At 39.4% G+C, this 18,599-nt stretch overlaps 1 protein-coding gene across 17 annotated transcripts in view; it reads right to left on the bottom strand.

Annotated features, from left to right (window-relative positions):
• The window catches only part of PHLDB2 (pleckstrin homology like domain family B member 2), a 107,951-nt gene that overhangs the window by 27,386 nt on the left and 61,966 nt on the right, over positions 1-18,599 (bottom strand). For 7 of the 17 annotated variants that reach the window (XM_064588493.1, XM_064588454.1, XM_064588642.1 and 4 more), the window contains exons 6-13: positions 17,252-17,380; positions 11,947-12,102; positions 10,882-10,992; positions 8,201-8,290; positions 4,489-4,632; positions 3,677-3,865; positions 1,685-1,825; positions 379-478 (exon numbers count right to left, since the gene is read on the bottom strand). In XM_064588493.1, the coding sequence (XP_064444563.1) occupies positions 379-478; positions 1,685-1,825; positions 3,677-3,865; positions 4,489-4,632; positions 8,201-8,290; positions 10,882-10,992; positions 11,947-12,102; positions 17,252-17,380 (1,060 nt within the window). The remainder of the gene's footprint in view (positions 1-378; positions 479-1,684; positions 1,826-3,676; positions 3,866-4,488; positions 4,633-8,200; positions 8,291-10,881; positions 10,993-11,946; positions 12,103-17,251; positions 17,381-18,599) is intronic. The other 10 variants (XM_045902845.2, XM_054504166.2, XM_054504167.2 and 7 more) reach the window with 7 other exon arrangements.

Below are 18,599 nucleotides of genomic sequence, written 5' to 3'. Positions count from 1 at the left end.
GAGATCCTTCCCCGAAGAAGACTCCTTAAGAATAAAACTGAGGATCCTGGCTGTTCCCTCTCTAATGATCCTCACCCCTGTTCTTGCTCCCTCTCCTGGAGAAATTCTTATGCTTAACCACAGACATGATGTGTGATTTATTATTATTTTTTAATTTTTTATTTTTAAAGATTTTATTTATATGACAGAGAGCAACACAGCGAGAGAGGGAACACAAGCAGGGGGAGTGGGAGAGGGAGAAGGAGGCTTCCCGCTGAGCAGGGAGCCCGGTGCGGGGCTCCATCCCAGGACCCTGGGATCATGACCTGAGCCGAAGGCAGACGCTTAACGACTGAGCCACCCAGGCGCCCCCGGATGTGTGATTTAGAAGGCACCTACCTCTGAGCACCCTCCGGGAGTCTGAGTCTTTGGTCACGGCTGCCAGCGAGTGAGGGAGGACGCTGCCGCAGCTACTGCTCTGTCCCAGGGGCAGGTGAACCTGTGCGAACCGGGAGGAAATACTTGAGGCAAACTGCAAGCCAAACGGTCCTCCCGGACAGGGCCACATCCCCGTTGGCATAGCTCCAGGGTCAGCCCAGAGGGCAGGGAAGGTAGGAAGGAGGAACGAAGGCGTCCCGTAATTCACGCTACGTGGCAAAGGCCTGTCTCGGACCCTTCCCAGGAGCCCCACAGCAGGCTCAACGTCACCGTGCTCTCTCCAGTGGCAGCAGCTCCAAAAAGGAAGACAGATAGGGAAACGCTGTCCCTTAGAGAGCCACTCAGAGTTCTTCGTGCGTAAGGAGCCGAGGGCAGATGCAGGGACAAGAATGCATGCACATCATGCACAAGGAAGAGAAGAGCTCTACTTGCTAGAAGTGTCCCAATGCCCCTCTCCCCCTGAACACTGGAGAAACCTATTCACTACCCCCCGAGGGTTAGCACTCTTTTAAAATAGAAAATCTTTAGTGTAAAATATACCTGGAACACCAGTTTATGAAATAGATTAAAACAAATTTACTCTGATTGAGGGCAAGGGAAGGGCCCCAAAGCCTGGCCCACTCAGAACCTCCTTCTCATCTGCCTCTCCCCCTCTTTCTGCAGTGACCACCACCACCCCCCCGGACACGTCGCAAAACATGAGTGAGGACTCAAGTGTCACACCATATGGGTTCATCGTCCAGCTTCACTGCTAACCAGATGAGGGCGCTTGGGCTAGTCGCTTAGCCTCTTTACACCTCAGTTTGTCTGTACGTACAATGCGAATAATACAGAGAACTTTTGCTGAATAGTGTTGCCAGATTTTAAAATGAGACAATCCATATAAAGGGCTTAGTCCAGGGTCAGGCTCATCGAAATGACTCTCAGTAAATATTTGTTGCTCTTATTCCTGGAATCCAGAGTTTATATCCTCCAGTTTCCAGATCTGGGAGGTGGTCATGGGAATCTGTCAAGTAAGTGAACGCTATTCACCACTTAATGTGGTGATGGTAGAAAATACCCAGGACTAGGTTCTTTGGTTACAGAGTGCACAATTCCGAACGTCCTCTGAATAGGATAGAAAATGCAATATAGTTTTATGTCTGCCCAACAAGCAAACTTAATGGTTTATTATTCAGCATTTTCTATTAGAGCCTTTGCGCGTTGGCCTACGTTAGGACAAGAAGACTCACTGAACGCGAAGCCCATGGTTCACCCCACGTCCTACCTTCGGGGCGGTGCTTCTCCCCATAGTAGCACTGCTGAAATGTGGGGATATGGAAGGTGTGGTTTTCTTTCGAGGCAAAGTGTCACTCAGATAGAGGCCTTCTTTATGCTGTTTTTTCCTTTCTTCCAGACTTCTAAAATGCTTTAAATGCAAATGTAAAGCAGAATAGCAAAACTTGACTAATTGAAACAGGTCACTGAAGAAGGAATTAAGAAGTATGCATTTACAAAGAAGTTTTGGAATTTTAACACAGAATTTAAAAAAAAATTCAACTTATACTTGTGTTCACTAACAGACTAGGGCTAGCATTTGATAAGCTACATAGACACTGGAAGAATTTATTACTGAAATGAGAAACTTAAAAAAAAAAAAATCCACCTTTCACTTTCATAGTTAGTGCCTGCAGTCTTGGGGACTCAGGACAACTTACAAATTATTATGATGGTCGCCATGTGGATGGCGGAACAGCCAGTGGACAAAGCAAGTAAGCAGTTTCTCCCCTTGTCTGTCTGGACAGGTCTGTGTGATGGCACAGATCCCAGTGTGAGGAGAACAGGGAAGGGAGAAGATGGAGAGAAAGAGCGAGTAAACAGGGAAGTTGTTTTCAAGTCGAATAATAGTTTAATTACATGTAAACACTTCAAATCCATATAACGTTTCCATATAAGGCATCCTTCTAGGTTGTTCTTTTATTTAAAAAAAGACCTTAGCCAAGAAACCCCTACACTAATCCCTCGTATTTAAAATCCTCCTGCTGACCATTTCTTTCTTTCTTTCTTTCTTTCTTTCTTTCTTTCTTTCTTTCTTTTCAGATTCCTAAGGCAAAATTTTTGCCAACTTGAAATTTTTCCAAATTTTTCTTAGCCTCCCCCCAGAATGTCTTAAGTAGTAAAGTTATTTCCTAATTAAAGGTTCTTAGGGTTTGATCATTTTTATACTAAGCTCAGGTTGTTGAAATATATAAACATTAATGCAAATTTGAGTTACCAAGTTTATGATCAATTTTTAAACATGCCAATCATGAAATATATCTGCATTTTAACTTTATAATTATCTATTTATACTAGTTAATATTTATTAACCTAAAAGTAGCAAAGAGATACAGTCCTTTAACAAGAGGTAAAAGGCAGTAGAGATAACTTCAAGACATATAATGGCTGGGCCCAGCAAACCAGGGCCCATCTAATTTGGGGATCTAGTGACTATGATTCCTTAGCATCTTCTGGGGCCAAATTCATATAGAAATCTGATTATAGTTGAAAGGAACCCTCAAAAGAGACTTTTTGAATACTCAAGCATGATTATGCACTAGATGTACTAAAAGAAGGGTGACATTCATAATAATGAATTGTTTATTTAAAATATGTGATTGATAAAAACTTCCATGAGCCAAATGCATTATTTGTGGTGTGACCTTGGGCAAACTATTTACCTCTGCTAAGTAAGCCTCCATTCCCTAAGTGTCAAAAAGGAGTTAATTCTTATTTTACAGGCTTGTTAGAAGGAAGAAATGAGATATTTATTTGTAAAATGTTTAGCAAATTTTGACCCATAGCAGGGGCATGATGTCCATTATTAGGATTTCAGTAGTGTGTAAGAAAAATATTTTGTGTTGACACAGCAACTTTTTATAGCATGGATTTAACAGAAATAATTATTATCATTTTGCAAACTACCTGAGACAAGTTACACTATTTTGGTTGAATGGGAACTGAAGAATGAGGATATGAAACGTATCTAGCTCCAACATATCAAAAGTCAAGAGAGGACAGTCAAGGGGTCAAAGTTTAGAACAATCCCAACACCCTTAAAAAATACTAAAGGTCCTTAAAAAACGTAAGAACAAAAACCAACCAAATAAAAGAAAACCCAGCAAAGGAATATGCACGTCTTTTTGAAAAAATGCCTTTGGAAAAGTGGAAGGAAAGATTCCACATCAGGGACTGCTGTCAAGGTCAAAGTCTCAGACTCTGAACACCAGTGCCTAGTTACCTGTTGCTCCTGTTGTTGTCGCTGCCTTCTGTATTTCTTAGCTGGTAGAGGAGGAGGTGTGTCATTTAAAAGGAAAGGATCGACAGACGGAGCCAGGGCTTCGGGCCAAGGGGCTGATGGAGGTTGAGTGATAGGATGAGGAGAAAGGGTGGAAGGAAACATAAATCCAGAACAGACAGGTGATCTTTGCTTTATAAGAGAAAGAAAAAGTATGTATGTGTCCATATGAAATGAAAGAATAAGACAAAGAAATGAAATCGATAATCTCAATTTTCTGTTTTCTTGTACTTTAATCAAAAAGTCACAAATCATGGGCAGGATCTTTCAAATTTGGCCTCTTGTTAAAATTCCACTCTGGGAACAACTTGGATCAGTTAGAAGGTATTTTAATTTACTATTCTTTGCCCCTTCCCAGATGTTTTAAAAAGGTGTAACATTAAAAAAAAAAAAATCCATCCCACAAACACAAGAGAAAACAAAATCAAATTGGAAAAATGATTCAAACTAACAATTTGAGAAAGGCTTTTTGGTTTCTATGAAAACGAGGTCGAGTCAGAGGGCTAAGATCTAGAATTATTGTTTTCAACTTAAATCTCCTGGTACTCCACTCTGCACCATATATTTCATGATTTCCAGTATGAGGATTCATACAACAGCGTCCCAGGTGGGTATGTTTTTCAAACTCAGCATCACTCTGGCCTGCTAGTCAACCAGATGTGCATGGTCACACACACCTTCGTTTTTCAGGTAACCATGGGTTAATCTCTGACGTGAGGAAAGCAGTGAATGAATGAAATGTCATGCCAACACACCTCTTTATTTTGTGGCTGGCTCACCAGCACAGCTGTGGTAGGCCCAGTGGCATCAGCATCAGCATCAGCGGGGAACTGAGTGGAAGGGGATAGATTCGTGGAATTGACACATGGCTCATTAATTTCATTTACACTGATATAGCCCTAAAAGGAGGAATTCAGAAGTTAAACACAAAGAAAGCAAAAGCGGAGGCATGCAAGAGTATTAATGCTCCCAGTACAATGGAGTTAGCTTTGAGCAGCACAGCCAAATATCTGTGGAATTACCAAATGTTTCATTAAGGGAATCATCAGCAATTAAAATGGATTTATGATGCTTAATCTTGAAAAATGATATGCCAAACATTACACATCATTTTGGGGGGAGGGTGAAGTCACGATGACTATATTATAAACAACCCAAAACCTTCGATTTTAGATTATCTAGAGGTATCAGCATTCATTCTGTTGATTGAATGAGGGCGTTACTATGCAACATTATAAAATAACCACACACACAAAAATCTGAGATATAAAATTTACAGTGCAATCGCTCACTCCGTAATCCAAGAGCCTTTTCCATAAATCTTTATTTTTAGATTTTCCTCTTTTCTTCTGTCTTTCGACAAGTTAGAGTGTGAGTAAAGTGGGCCGAAGGCTTCAGGTTTTTGTACTAAGAAATTTTATAAATACTAATTTATTTGCAATGCAATCTAGCTTTTCGGTATCTCAACTAAATGAGAATAAAAGGGACACTTGTCCCCTCATGAGCCTTCCCCAGCAAGACAAAGGTACACACACACAAACACACACCCCTAAGGTAGAGTTGCAGCTCGAGGCTATTTCAATTCAAGGCACCTTCCCCAACTCTCAGCTCTACCCCAGGACAGAGAATTGCCCGTGACAATGATTCAGTTTTGGCTTCAGCTTCGAGAAAATACCCATGAATCAAAACCTGCAAGATTCAAAACTCCTCAATTTGTATTTGAGGAAAAGGCACTTGTCAATTTTCATGGTAAGTATTTGTACAGATCAATCATAATTTTCACCACATCAACAAAATGGTGGGAAAAGTAGAAGAAAGAGTACAGAATAATATTTCTCTTTAAACATATTTTTTTTAAAGATTTTTATTTATTTATTTGACAGAGAGAATGAGAGAGAGAGCACATGAGAGGGGGTTGGGTCAGAGGGAGAAGCAGACTCCCTGCCGAGCAGGGAGCCCGATGCGGGACTCGATCCCGGGACTCCAGGATCATGACCTGAGCCGAAGGCAGTCGCTTAACCAATTGAGCCACCCAGGCGCCCAATATTTCTCTTTTAAAAGTAAAATTGGGGTAAATTTAGCACTTGGGATCTTCTATTAGCCCACCAATCCTTTAAAAAAAGTGGCTCCAGGGTAGGCAAGACATAATTATGTTGGTGAAGCAAAATTTTCAGGCTGGAAAGCAAGGTTTTTATTGATCTATAATTACGACAAAGTGGAGAATGCTAGAGTTGACTATAAACTGTAGGTTTCAAAATGCTGGTGAATACAGTCTTGGACTTCACGGCAATAGATACCATGTAAAGTTTCAGAAGGTTAAATCGAAGAAAGGAAGTTGACAACTGGGTTCTTAAATTTCCTTTTGTCTTTGATAATAAATAGGAATGAAGGGCAACGACTTCCAGTCATGCTTTGGCTCAGTTGACAGCCTGGTTTTTCAAAACCAAGATTTGATTCTTTATACATCATAGACCATATAACCTGATTTATTGCTTCAAACATGGATGTCATTTGTCAAAAGTGGCACTTGTTTAAAAGAGTTAGATATAAATTAATCACTCCTTAAAAAAAGAGAGAAGCGTGAGAGAATGAGACAGTGGGGGGAGGGGGGGAAGAAAGGAAGACATTCAAAACATCTTGTGAGCCAAGTCGGCTTAGTCCATGAAAGAGAACACAGCTACGCAACAAACTTAAGAGTTGGAGACATACAAATAGTCAAAAGCCAAATGGGCTTTTGGCACCAGGAAGTCTGCAGAAAACAAGAACTCATTAGCAGAAAAGGGAAGATTTTATTCTTGTACCAAGAGGTAAAAAGACCCGAGAGCCTGTCTCATTCATTTGGAGGCCACAGTCCTTCAAACTCAGTATGTCCAGAGTCAAACCGCGTATCTTCCCTCATAAACCTGTGCTATCCCCAGTCTTCACTACCTCAGAAACAGGTCCTCACTGTCCAGCTCATTATTCAAACTGGAAAAATGACATCATTCCTAATTCCTCCCTTAATTTACTTCATCCTCACATCCAATCTATCAGCAAGAACTGTCAGCTCTGCCTCCAAAATATATCCGCATCCAGCTATTTCTCTCCATCTCCGCCATTGCGTGAAGGCAAGACGCCCGCATCTCCAGCCTCCACTACTGCAGCCGCCTCCTTACTGGCTCTCCTGCTCTCTTCCTCTTGCTCCTCATAATCTGGGCCAGCAGCCCAGAGGGATGCTTAACAAATGGACAGCAAACAATATCACCTCCCTGCTTAAGACCTCTCACTCATTGACTTCCCAGCCACATCAGATAAGGCATGTTTCTTTAACACGCCTCACAAGACCTGATCCCTGCCCACCTCACTGACATTCTCTTCTTCCACTCCACTCCATCCACTGTGACCCTGTGTTCACCGAATCTGCGGGTTCCGTGTTCTGAATAATGGAGAGAAATTATGAAACTGCATGATCTAATAAAGCTCTTGTAGAAATATTTCACAAAATGCTTCCAAGATACACATTATTCATGCTTATTGTGTGATGAGTGTTTACTTCAGATACCTACTCACACACACACAAAATACTTCCTATGTAGGAAGTCTTAACTCCGCTATTGTTTAAAAAGATATTTATAAATAAAGGGTTTTTTTGTTATTACACACAATTTTATGCAGAAGCAAGCTTTTTCTTTAGCTTTTTGGGAAAAAACAAATACAAAGAAAACGATTTTCAATTGGGACAGATGATAGCTACACTTGTGGTGAACGCGGCATAACATAAAAACTCGCTGAATCATGAGGTTGTACACCTGCAACTAATGTCACATGTGTGTCAACTATATGAGGAAAACCCAACTATTTTTTTTCTCAGTCAGGGTTATGACTTTCCAAATTAGAGTTAAAATATTCTTCCATTGTAGCAGCGTAGCTCCATAAAAAGTTATTTCAGAAAGATAGATGTTTGGAATAAAGAATGTGTGGAGCTTAATGTAAGTAGGTATTTCTAATTTAGGGAGGGAAACAGCAGAAACAACATTGGGGGAAAAAGAGACAGAGAAAAGAAAGGAACCAGGCTATCTTAGCAAATGTGCAGAGGCATTTCACTTGCTATCAGACTTAGGAGAAAGAGAAGTAACGTAAGAAAGAGGAGGAACTGAAAAAGGAAATTGCAGAGAGGAAGAGAATTGAAGACTAATCTTGGTTTGGATCCTAACTTGTTTGAAACCCCAAGTTAACCCACAATGTCATGGTCAAGCATGGTCTGCAATACACACACACATACACACACGCAAAGTGCATCTGCATTAAATGCAAAGATAATCCGTGAAACCCTTAAAGCATAAATAAAAGGCAGGAAACCCATCAAAGCACTGAATGTTTTCAAAGTCACTCAAGTTAATGTTTTCCTATTTAGTTAATCATATAAAACAAAGGCACATCTCTTGATTTCTAAGGTGATGTAAGTGGACATGGAAAATCATAGCTTACCTCTTTCAGAGTACTGGGGTTGACAGGAAACCCTTTCCCCCCAGAGAGGCTGGAGTATTTCTTTTCCAAATTACAAAGATTTTCCTTTTCCTGAAGGAACACAAAATCTATTAAGCCTCATCAATCTTGGATTTCCCTGAAGACTAATGACGTTGAGTATTTTATCATGTGTCTTATGGACTCTTCATATATCTTCTTTTGTGAAGTGTTTGTTTTCAATTCTTTGGACTGTTTTTTTAAAAAATTTATTTATTGAGTGTTTATTGACCATTATTGAACTGTAGGAGTTTTTAATATATTCTGCATATAAGTCCTTTGTCATTCCCTCTTTAAGAAACCTTTGCTCACCCCAAGGCCAGGGAAGTGTACTCGCAGTCCTACATTTTCTTCTAGAAACTTTATCATTTAATTTTTATGTTGCAGTCTGCCTTGAATTAATTTATATGCGTGGTGTGAGGACAGATGAATTAGGATTCATTTGTTTCCATGTTTACCCAAGTGATCCAGCACTATTTGTTGGAAAGACTTTCTTTTTCCTACCGGATTATCTCGGAGCCCTTTGTCAAAAAAAATCAATAGACAGTATATGTGTGGGTCTATTTCTGGACTTTCTGTTTGGTTCCATTGATCTATACGTCTAGCTCTATGTCAGCACCACCATATAGCTCTATACTATAGCTTTGGAGGCAACCTTGAAATCAAATAGTATAAATCCTCCAACTTGGTTCTTGTTGATTCTCGTTACTTGTAATTCTTATGTTCTGCAGCATTGCCGTGAACACTGAATTAGTAAATACTGAACCATTATTCCTACAGGAAATACACAGGTGGGTTACTGTGTGCTTCTTCAAAAAAATTTCAACTGATCAATACATAACTTTGCTTTATGTGTGCTTCTGTTTAAAGACATCTTATTTGATATATATTGTTGATTCATAAACACTGAACTCACAGCTAAAAGCACTGTAATTTATGCCTGAATGAAGCTTATTTAACACACGCATTTTCTCCACGAGGCACATCGCAACCTTCCCGCCCTTAGAAGCACTCGTACGTTAGCACTATGCTGGAGAGGCATTTTAAACAGCAAAATCACCAAAAAAAGCACAAACAATGTGAAAACACAGCACTAAATAATCCACAAAAAGGACACTTATTTACTCTATGAGAGTTGAAACAGGAAGGTAGAATGTTGCTTTGTTCAGCCTCAGCCGGGAATGTGTATGCTGAAGGACTCAGAATTTTTGCCGCTCTGCACACGTCCATCAGTGAACTGTATGACTAGTATTGATTTGGGGGCTGCAAGCAAATTTTAGTGAGCAAGCAAATTCACAGATACAGACTCCTTGAATAATGCGGATCAACTATAAATTTTAGCATCAACTTGTCAATTTCTACAAAAAAAGTCTGCTGGGATTTATATTGAGACTGAGACATATCTATAGATCAATTTGGGAAAATACAAATCTTCATACTTACAGACCACAATTTTTAGAATAGAATTATATTTTATATATTTTAATGAGGCAGTGGTATTTGTATGATGGTGATTACCCATTCTAAAAAATCTATCACTATGAGATTTTCCCCCCTTTTTTGCTAAAACTTCAGAAACTACTTAAATCCTACATATTACACTATCTGATTTAAGCTGTGCCTTTGAATATCATGTGCAAAGGGTGGTGCAGAGGTCAATGGAACCAGAGCTCATCCCCAGAGCAGGAGACAGGGATGGAAAACATAAATCCATTCTGAGATTTCTAGGTGCCAAAGAAGCAGGAGGAGGGGAGTCGTCAGGGATCTGTGTGGGCTACGTAGGTGCACCTCGAGTGGACTCATAGTTCTATGTGAAGGACCAATTTTCTTTCCCTTCTCAACCTAAAAATAGTTAAGTGGCTAAGTTGAGACTATTCCAGCTACATGTCTTCTAGGGAGGAGCGTGGTCTAGCCTCATCCTTTAGTCCCTCATTCTTTCTCCTGTACCCCATTCTGGGTCCATCTCATATTTTCAGGATCCCAAGTGTCACATTCTAGGCAGTGGCCTGCATACAAGGCTCAGTGCTGAGACTAGCCCATCAATTTTAACTTTTGGTGTCTTAGATCTTAAACTACGTCAGACAATCAGGCTGCAGGTTGGGCAAAGGAAACCCTTTATGTACAGCCACATTAGGCACTAGGCAGATGGGACCACAGTCCCTTTGGTGAGGATGCTCTTGCTCCCCATGAGGGGTGTCTACTAGCCAGTGATGCCAAACTAAACCCAATGTGGCAATTGCCAGGAGGACCCGAGGCAAATAATTGGAGTTTGAGACCCCAGCAGCTGAGCCAAAACGTTTGATAGCAGCAAAAAAAAGCAGAATAGGTTCTACCTATTTGACGAAAAATCTGTTTTTTTCAAAAGAAGAAAATCCGAAAACGTACATGTTTTTCAAGTTTGAATTTTCACACCATGGAAAAGTCACGAGGAGAATGTCCTTGCTTACTTCATGAATTAGAGTTAATCATTCACAGAGCATCTGCTTATTAATGTGGAGGAGTAAATAAAAATGTATATTTAAAAAACCTTCTTTAAATTAAAATCTGCTATTCATTATTAAAAGGCACTTGCTTTGAAGGAAGCAACTTTCCCCAAGCTGTAACCTGAGTTTTATTGCAACCAGTGCCAAAAAGGAAATACTTACTCTTTGCAACATCATTATTAAATTATTCTTTTCTTTCACAAAATGATCTTGTTCTCTTTGAGCCTGCTGGACAATGTGATTGGCTTGCTTTTTCAATGCAGAAATTTTTTCCTGGAGGAAAAAAGATGATGATATACATACGCACGTTAGACATTCAATGGTTTGCCAGTATGTCCTGGAAAAGGGAAAAGTGTTGAAACTGGGTCAGCAATGACCACATTTTCACTGGTGGTAGGCAGTGATTATTATCTAGAGACTGTGAGGTAGTCTCTTTGACCTGCCAAGCTGAAGGCTTTTCTTTACCTAAGGCCAATACAGTCCACGTGGTTTAAAATCTATTTGAAGAATGCATAAGTCAACAGGAAATCTTGTTTTAGACTGTAAATGAATCATTTGGGGAGACGCCTCATGGGAAAAATAACAATGTAAGTTTTTATTTAAGCTGAGAGCTTAAGAAGTCACCTTCTTCATCTCCCTTCCCCTCAATTTTATTGGTTTAGTATAGAGCACTGGGATGTGATTCTAAGTTTTGGAACAAGAGCTGAATTCTGGGGCGGGACATCTGGGTGCAGGAGGTGGGTGGAGCCAGCGATGTGCATGGCATTTGGCGGGGCTATTTCTAATGGTAATAAGCTATCAGCCAACTTTGAGAACTATGAGCAGTGGGAAACTGAAAATGCCAAAATAGACTTTGTTCACAGAACTATTCTAAATCTAGTTACTGTGATTGCAAAAGCAAGTAACTTAAAACAAATATCTGAATTTCTGATTTTTTTCTCCCTTGGTTTTCACACAAATGAAAAAAATCAGATATTATAAATCAACGGCATCTACAGCAGTAAGTAACGGTAACTGTAACACATCTCGGGATATCCAGCTTGGAGCAAGCACCATTTGGTATGTAGATGGCAGGCTCCATAATCTGTCAAATGTGACATGTGGTGAAACACACAGATATTCGGATATAAAGACAGGTAGAGAGAGGGCTACATTAATGATTATTCCTGTCATGGAGTGAGGGGTGAATGTGGATTTTTTACACTGAATGACACCTGGCAAAAGTACCTTTCGAGTCACAATGTTCCGTTGATATTCGGCTACTTCACGCAGGAGCTGTTGGGTCAGGTTCTCCTTCTCCTCATCCAGACGGCTCTCACGCTCAAGTTGCTGGAATTCCAGGTCTTCAAAGTGTTTGCTCTCCACGTCCAACAGGTCGGCATCCTTTGGAGAAAGGGGAACGAAAACAAGACATACCAGAATGGCTGTAGCATTCTTAACATGAAGGAAAAAAATATTAAAAGCAAACAGTCCAAGATATCTTTCTAATTACTAAGCTGACCAGGGTTGGAACATGATAATCCTGACTTTTGGAGTTAAATCCCAGAGCAGTGACCATTAGAATGGAATTGAAAGGACTGGGGTCGGGGGTGGGTGGGGGTGGGAGAGAAGCCCTAGTTTGAGACTGTTCTGTGGATGTAGGAATTCTTGCTTTAAATCTACTAGGTGTTTTAAAATGGATCCTAAAGTATAAAAAGAATTCATTAGTAAATAACTAAACATTATCTGCTGACCAAGGTGTGACATGGTCTCTTGAGAAAACTCCCATTTTCCAAAATTTTCTAATGAAATGAGATTTTAGTATCAAGATCAAATTCAAGATTCCGAAGTTACTGACTATAAAACAAGACTCAAAATTTGGCACACATACAGATTAGATCTATATGATATATACAGGCATGCATGCTCCAATAATTTTATTGAAAGGAGAAGTCATTGAAAACATTTGGCAGTTGGTATTCTTACACTGGGCTTCTGTGACTCCCTTAACATTGTTTACAAAGATTTTTACTGGAAGCACAGCATTCATCAGGCACAAAGAGGGTCCCTAATGGTTAAGTACTACCACTCTGGGAATAATCTTGAGGACATTTAAGAAAGATCAGAAATCATAAAAATCAGATGGTCTAGAACAGGCATTTCCTAACCTATGAAATGTCTGAAGACAGAAGTGAATCTCTATCTGTGCAGAGACTGGTGCATGTTGTATAAATGATTCTTCAAGCTACATTTAAAAAAAAACAAACACTTCCTTAATTCTGGAGCCTTTGACAAAACCATAAATGCGGTAGGTATAGAAGATTTTAAAAAATATATAATTTGTAAATAATCTATGGCCAAAACGAGACAGCAGCTGGGCTATATGGTTTATAACTCTACATAGGCAAAATAGCCAGGTCATTTTTTTTTCCATTCAAAACATCAGAAAGAGTTGGATAAATGAATATGATAAATTAGATTTATATCAGTTTTTAAACATACCACCCCCTCTTTTGGTTTTTATGTGAGTTATAAATTAGGCCTTTTAATCAAATGGAATAATACATTTCTGTCTTCTGGAATGAATTTTATCCTGGGGATGATTCATAGAAGGATGATTAGCTACCATGTAATTACAAGCAGCACTATGGCAACAAGATTATTATGTCAACACAGTGGATTCTTAAAGCTTAAGGGCAAGAAAAACAATTTGAAAAACATATTCAGCATTTCTTAGCACCTTTTTTTTTTTTTTACAGTTTAACTGGCCAAACAGAAAGTCGTCTTGGTGTCAAGTTATTGGTGGACATTTCAAGTTTATCAGACATTTTATGCTTATAACTTCTAAAGGAATGAATGAATTTGGCCCAAATCTACTGACTACTGAAGTGATTAAAAGATAACCCAAGTGTTATGTCTTGAAACAAAATACTTGCCGTCTTGAAACAATACATCAGTGGATATATTTACTCACGGGGTCATTCATAGTCAAGTTTTTAAGGTCTTTCAATTAAGCTTGGTTTGTGGCTAAAGATTATTGAGAGAAATAGTTTCAAAACCTTTTTTTTTAGTTTATAAATAATATTTACTCCAAGTGGGTATATGTCTCACAATACACAATACACAATATGCTAGTCAATCGCTCACTCCACATCTGGTTAATAGGCAACATGTGTTATCTTAACCGCGTGAAGGTCACAGAGCCACTACTTTGTTTGTAGTAAATATTTAAACTGTTGGATGAAAATAATAGCACATTCGGTAGGAAAGTTGAAAATTAAAGCTAAGCTTAGCACTCAGATTCTGTTGGTATAATCATCTGATCAAGTCGTCCAAACAATTAGAATGTGTGTATATAAACTTACACTGTAAAAGAAAAACCACTGGGGAGGGGAAAAAAGCTTTGCTAAGATTTTAGATAAGAATAAGAATTCAGGGCCTGGAATTTGGGGGCAGGAGTCGTTTAACTGAGCACACAGTAATACATACAGGAAGCTCAAAGTCCAGGGCATGACTAGTTGGCTGAAAATTTTAACTAAGCTTCACTTGCTAAAAGAACATTACAAATCTCTACTGGTTGGCAAGCTCAAAGGCCAGGCGCCAAAGGACATAAAAGAGCTGTGCTCAAGAAAATTCAATGCAATTCCTTCTTTTTTCCCAAAAACTGTTTTGAGAATTTATATGGCAGAAGTTTACGTGCAGTCCTTCGTGGGTTTTTTTGCTCAGCAGAGGGACAGAAGAGGAGAACAGATGTGGTATAGCAGGAGAGATTACAGTAATAACCTCATGGCAGCTCAAGGCCAACTTTGAAAACAAATTTAAGTGGGGCTCAGGGTTTGTTCACATTTCTCCATCTTATGCCCTTAGTCAAACACTTTAACTGTTTTGGAATTTGGAATTTGGAAAAAGACAATGGAAATCATTCGTGCAACCTTCTCATTTCATATATGAGGACACTGAGACCCACAGAAGTTGAAGGACTTATCCAAGATTAAAGGATGAACCAATGGTAGAACTAGTGAGAAAAATGTCTTCTAATTGTTGATATCACTGAATTTGTGTGTGTGTGTATTAATTAATAATAATATATATATTAATTAAATCAAGAGACTGAATTCAACCATTCAGTGAGTAAATTATCAAAAGCACAAGAAAACTGTCCTAGCCAGGTGTCTCCTCCATTTACTAGTGGAACTTCTCCTGGCAAACAAAAGACTCATTTAACTTCTGCTTTCTTTTCCAAAATGCTTGCATCCTAAGGAACAATTCAACTGATGAGCCCACCTCAACTACATACAACTACTCAGATGAAAGCTGTATTCTGACGCTAAAGCACGGAATTAGAAGAAGACCGGTCATAAAGCCATAGTGTTGTATGCAAAAAATCATTCCATAACTTCAGCTTAAGTACTTGGGATAACACAGTTTAAGAAAATGATGTTCTTCCTGTTCATTTATTTTTTCTTTTGTATGACCTGCCACCTAGTGAAGTTTGTGGTAATAAAATCACCTTTACTGCATCAAGTTTAAATGCCTTTGGGAAAGCTTTGTAAGGTAGTGGTATTCAGAAGGGTTTGAAGTCTTAAGGGAAATGAGCTGTGGTAACACAGGAAGTTCCTAGTATGAACGGACTTCTCATGAAATAAGTGGACTTTTTACTGATTAAGCCATGGGATTGGTGGAGAGGTACTCTGGACATCATCCCTATAAAATTAATGGACCTCTTAATACAGGTGAATAGAAGCTACTACAAGCCAGTTATCTCTCCCAATGAAAGGGATTTATGATAAGAATTTTACACTCTGCTTGGAGAGGAAGAGAAAAAGGGTCTTTGCTGTGAAATAGTGAAAGAGGTTGTCTGCATCACTTCCTGTCCTCCTTTGGACATTCTTAGAGCATACATACATTTAGAGTTATCCTATAGAGGCTAGATTAAGCAAACAGCCATTATTTATATCAATCTGAGTCTCAGTAATTAATAGAATTTACCAATTTTTATTTGCAGCAGTGTTTATAAAGAGTCCAAGCAATAACTGGATAACTAGAGGCAGAGAAGAACAAAATATATAAGTTGCTGCTGACTCTAGATAAAATAACACGACCACTGTGTAAAATCATTAGTAATGAGGAGAGTTGAAAACCAGTGAACAAATAATAAAAGGCAATCTCCCAATCTCTTCAGTGAACTGGCATAAACACAAATTACAAGCAAAAATAATTTTACAAATACTAATGTTTTCCCAATTATTTTCATCACAAGATTTCTAGAGAATTATGACACTGAGGGACAGGAAGTTTTCTCTTCTTACAGCAAATTCAGCTGTATACAATAAAAGGAGTAAAGAGGAAGAAACATTGTTGAGACTTTTTTGATCCAACATAGTAAGAAAGTTACTATTTGTTAAAATATTAAAATCGTTATGCTGCAGGTTAACCTGTCTGCCTTTGGTACTATTTATTAAGATGCTTTCAACCTCTGTAATACACTGAAAAATTTTAAATGTAATTTTTCATAACCTAATGCTACTCTAAGGTATCAAATGTTTTTGTATTAAAGGCCATCCTAAACATTTCCAAGGGTGGGGCTACCTTAGCTGATGTTTCGACTTGCCCACTCCCAAGAAGATCCTGACAGAATAACATGAATGAAACTTGCCTTTCTTTTCTAGTCACATGGAATCATGAGTTGTTAGTCACTTAGCATAAGTTACTATGACATGACTCTTCTAGAGATCCAAGACTGTTCCCCAGGGTCACAGTTATTTGGGTTGCTGTTCAGAGCAAACGACCTAGTCGTCAAGAGGCTCTGAAATATTAAGTGGTCTTGCCAGTGTTTGTGAAACTCTCCACCTCGAAGCCTCATTTCAGCAGATGACCCACGTGGCCATGTTAAGCACAGCCAACTTCAACAATTGGAGGATAACCCAATAAAACCCACCACAAAGTCCACGCTGTGTTAAGCTTTAAAAAATGATGAAGCTCGTCTGAGAAGATGCAGAGGGCATTGCCCTGCATCTTGGGTCTTGGTGTTCACTGTGGCTGTGCTAACAAGTTCAGTGTCACTAAGAGGCAGAAAGAAAAAGAAACACAGTGGGTGGTGATGGGAAGCAAATCAGAGAATAGGATAATTTGGGGGGCCAAGTATAAAATCAGGCTGAGAGAAAAAAACCAAAAAACATCCAAGGGTCCAAGGGCAAACAGTACTCACGATGCAGCAGAGAATGCAGGGAAAGATGTCAGTTGATTTAAATGCTACAATCTTGGTGTCGGTTATATGTCACAAAGAATGACTCTCTTTTGTTACAAAGAATGACTCCAGAATTGGTTTTTTTGCATTATAAATGAGTGAAGGATTCTAACAAGGAATTGTTTAACTTATTAGCATGAAATAATATATACTGTCAGCATGCATATTTCTATTTAAAAAGTATCTAAAGACCAGAACTTATGCAAATTTATGCTGTGTGAAGTAGTAAGTCATAGGTAAGTGGAACTTCATTGAAAAAACACCGAAAAACAAAAGACGACTGGCACATTCCTGTTTGCTACTGACCCTCTTCAGTTGTTGCTGTAATTGCTCCCTCATGGACTCAGGACAATTGTCCAGCTGGGTCTTCTGCTCGGAGTAAAGCTCCTGAAGCCTCTCTAGTTTTTCCCTCTCAGCATCAAGCTTTACCTTCTCCTGAAGTTCAGAAATCAGAAAATAGAAGAATAGAAATTACCTTCACACCCAAAGCAGGCGTTAGTGAACATTTCCCAAGGATAACATCAACACACACACACACACACACACAAACTAGATATCCTATGCATGTAGAAACATACCTAGTTAGTGACTAAGATAAGGGGGTGTAAGTGGAAGAAAAGACAAGGGGACCCTATTTCTGCATTTTCAAAACACGGTCCACGTCACCAGGTACTGGCAATGACCCCCATCCTTTCTTCCTTCCCCCCTTCCTGCCACCATGTTTAAAGCAGAAGAAGCTGGTCCATGGAGAACAAAGGACAAAAGAAATGCCAACCAAATTTATAAGATAGCCTTGCAAAGAGTCCCTGGGCAGAGAAGCAGGCAAAGGAAAGCAGACATTTACCTCAAGTAAGGTTGTGGTCCAATTTGCTCAAGGCATTTGTTCAGCAAGCTTTGGAAATTATTGTAATTTTGTTCTCAGACCAGAAGCATGCCAGGTACACTAGTCGACACCCCGGTCACCTGAAATAGGTCTAGCTATTTGGCAAACTTCAAAGCTTAAGCAATTAGAAAATCTGATTCCAAGGCTGAGAGAGCAGGGAAGAAGGCAAGGTTGACAAAGCAGCGAGGGGAGGCATATCACACCGTTTGGATACACCGACACGTGACATTTACTGTGGAGATGAAGACTTCTCTACATTGACTGACATGAAAAATACTTGAAACATGGACTGTGGAAAAAAGGAGAGGAGAACACCCAGGTGTCAGAAAATAGAAGAGAAAGGAGGAGATAACACTGACTCCTTCCCCAGTCACACACTCCAGGGACCTTGGACATTCTCCGGGGTCTATCAGGCAAATCCTGTAACAGTGTCACCTTTTAAATCAAGAAACAATACTTCAACCTGTTTAGTGCTTGTCTGCACAACCTGTGTTTCCTTTATGATGCTCTGAAGCCTTGAAGTAAATTTTAGACCTGATTCTCCCCTGGTGTTACTCTGTCAGCAGCCTACACACAAGCTCTTCATGAGGGGCGCCTGGGTGGCTCAGTAGGTTAAGCGTCTGCCTTCGGTTCAGGTCATGATCGCAGGGTCCTGGGGTTGGGCTCCCTGCTCAACAGGGAGTCTGCTTCTCCCTCTCTGCCACTTTCCCTGCTCATTCTCTCTCTTACTCTCTCAAATGGATAAATAAAATCTTAAAAAAAAAAAAAAGA

Source organism: Mirounga angustirostris, unplaced genomic scaffold (assembly GCF_029215605.1).
Source record: "Mirounga angustirostris isolate CCGP_5_RB_7025 unplaced genomic scaffold, mMirAng1.0.hap1 SCAF_1, whole genome shotgun sequence".
NCBI classification, from domain to species: domain Eukaryota; kingdom Metazoa; phylum Chordata; class Mammalia; order Carnivora; family Phocidae; genus Mirounga; species Mirounga angustirostris.
The sequence above is the reverse complement of the archived record's forward strand: the minus strand, read 5'-3'. Positions and strand labels throughout refer to the sequence as shown.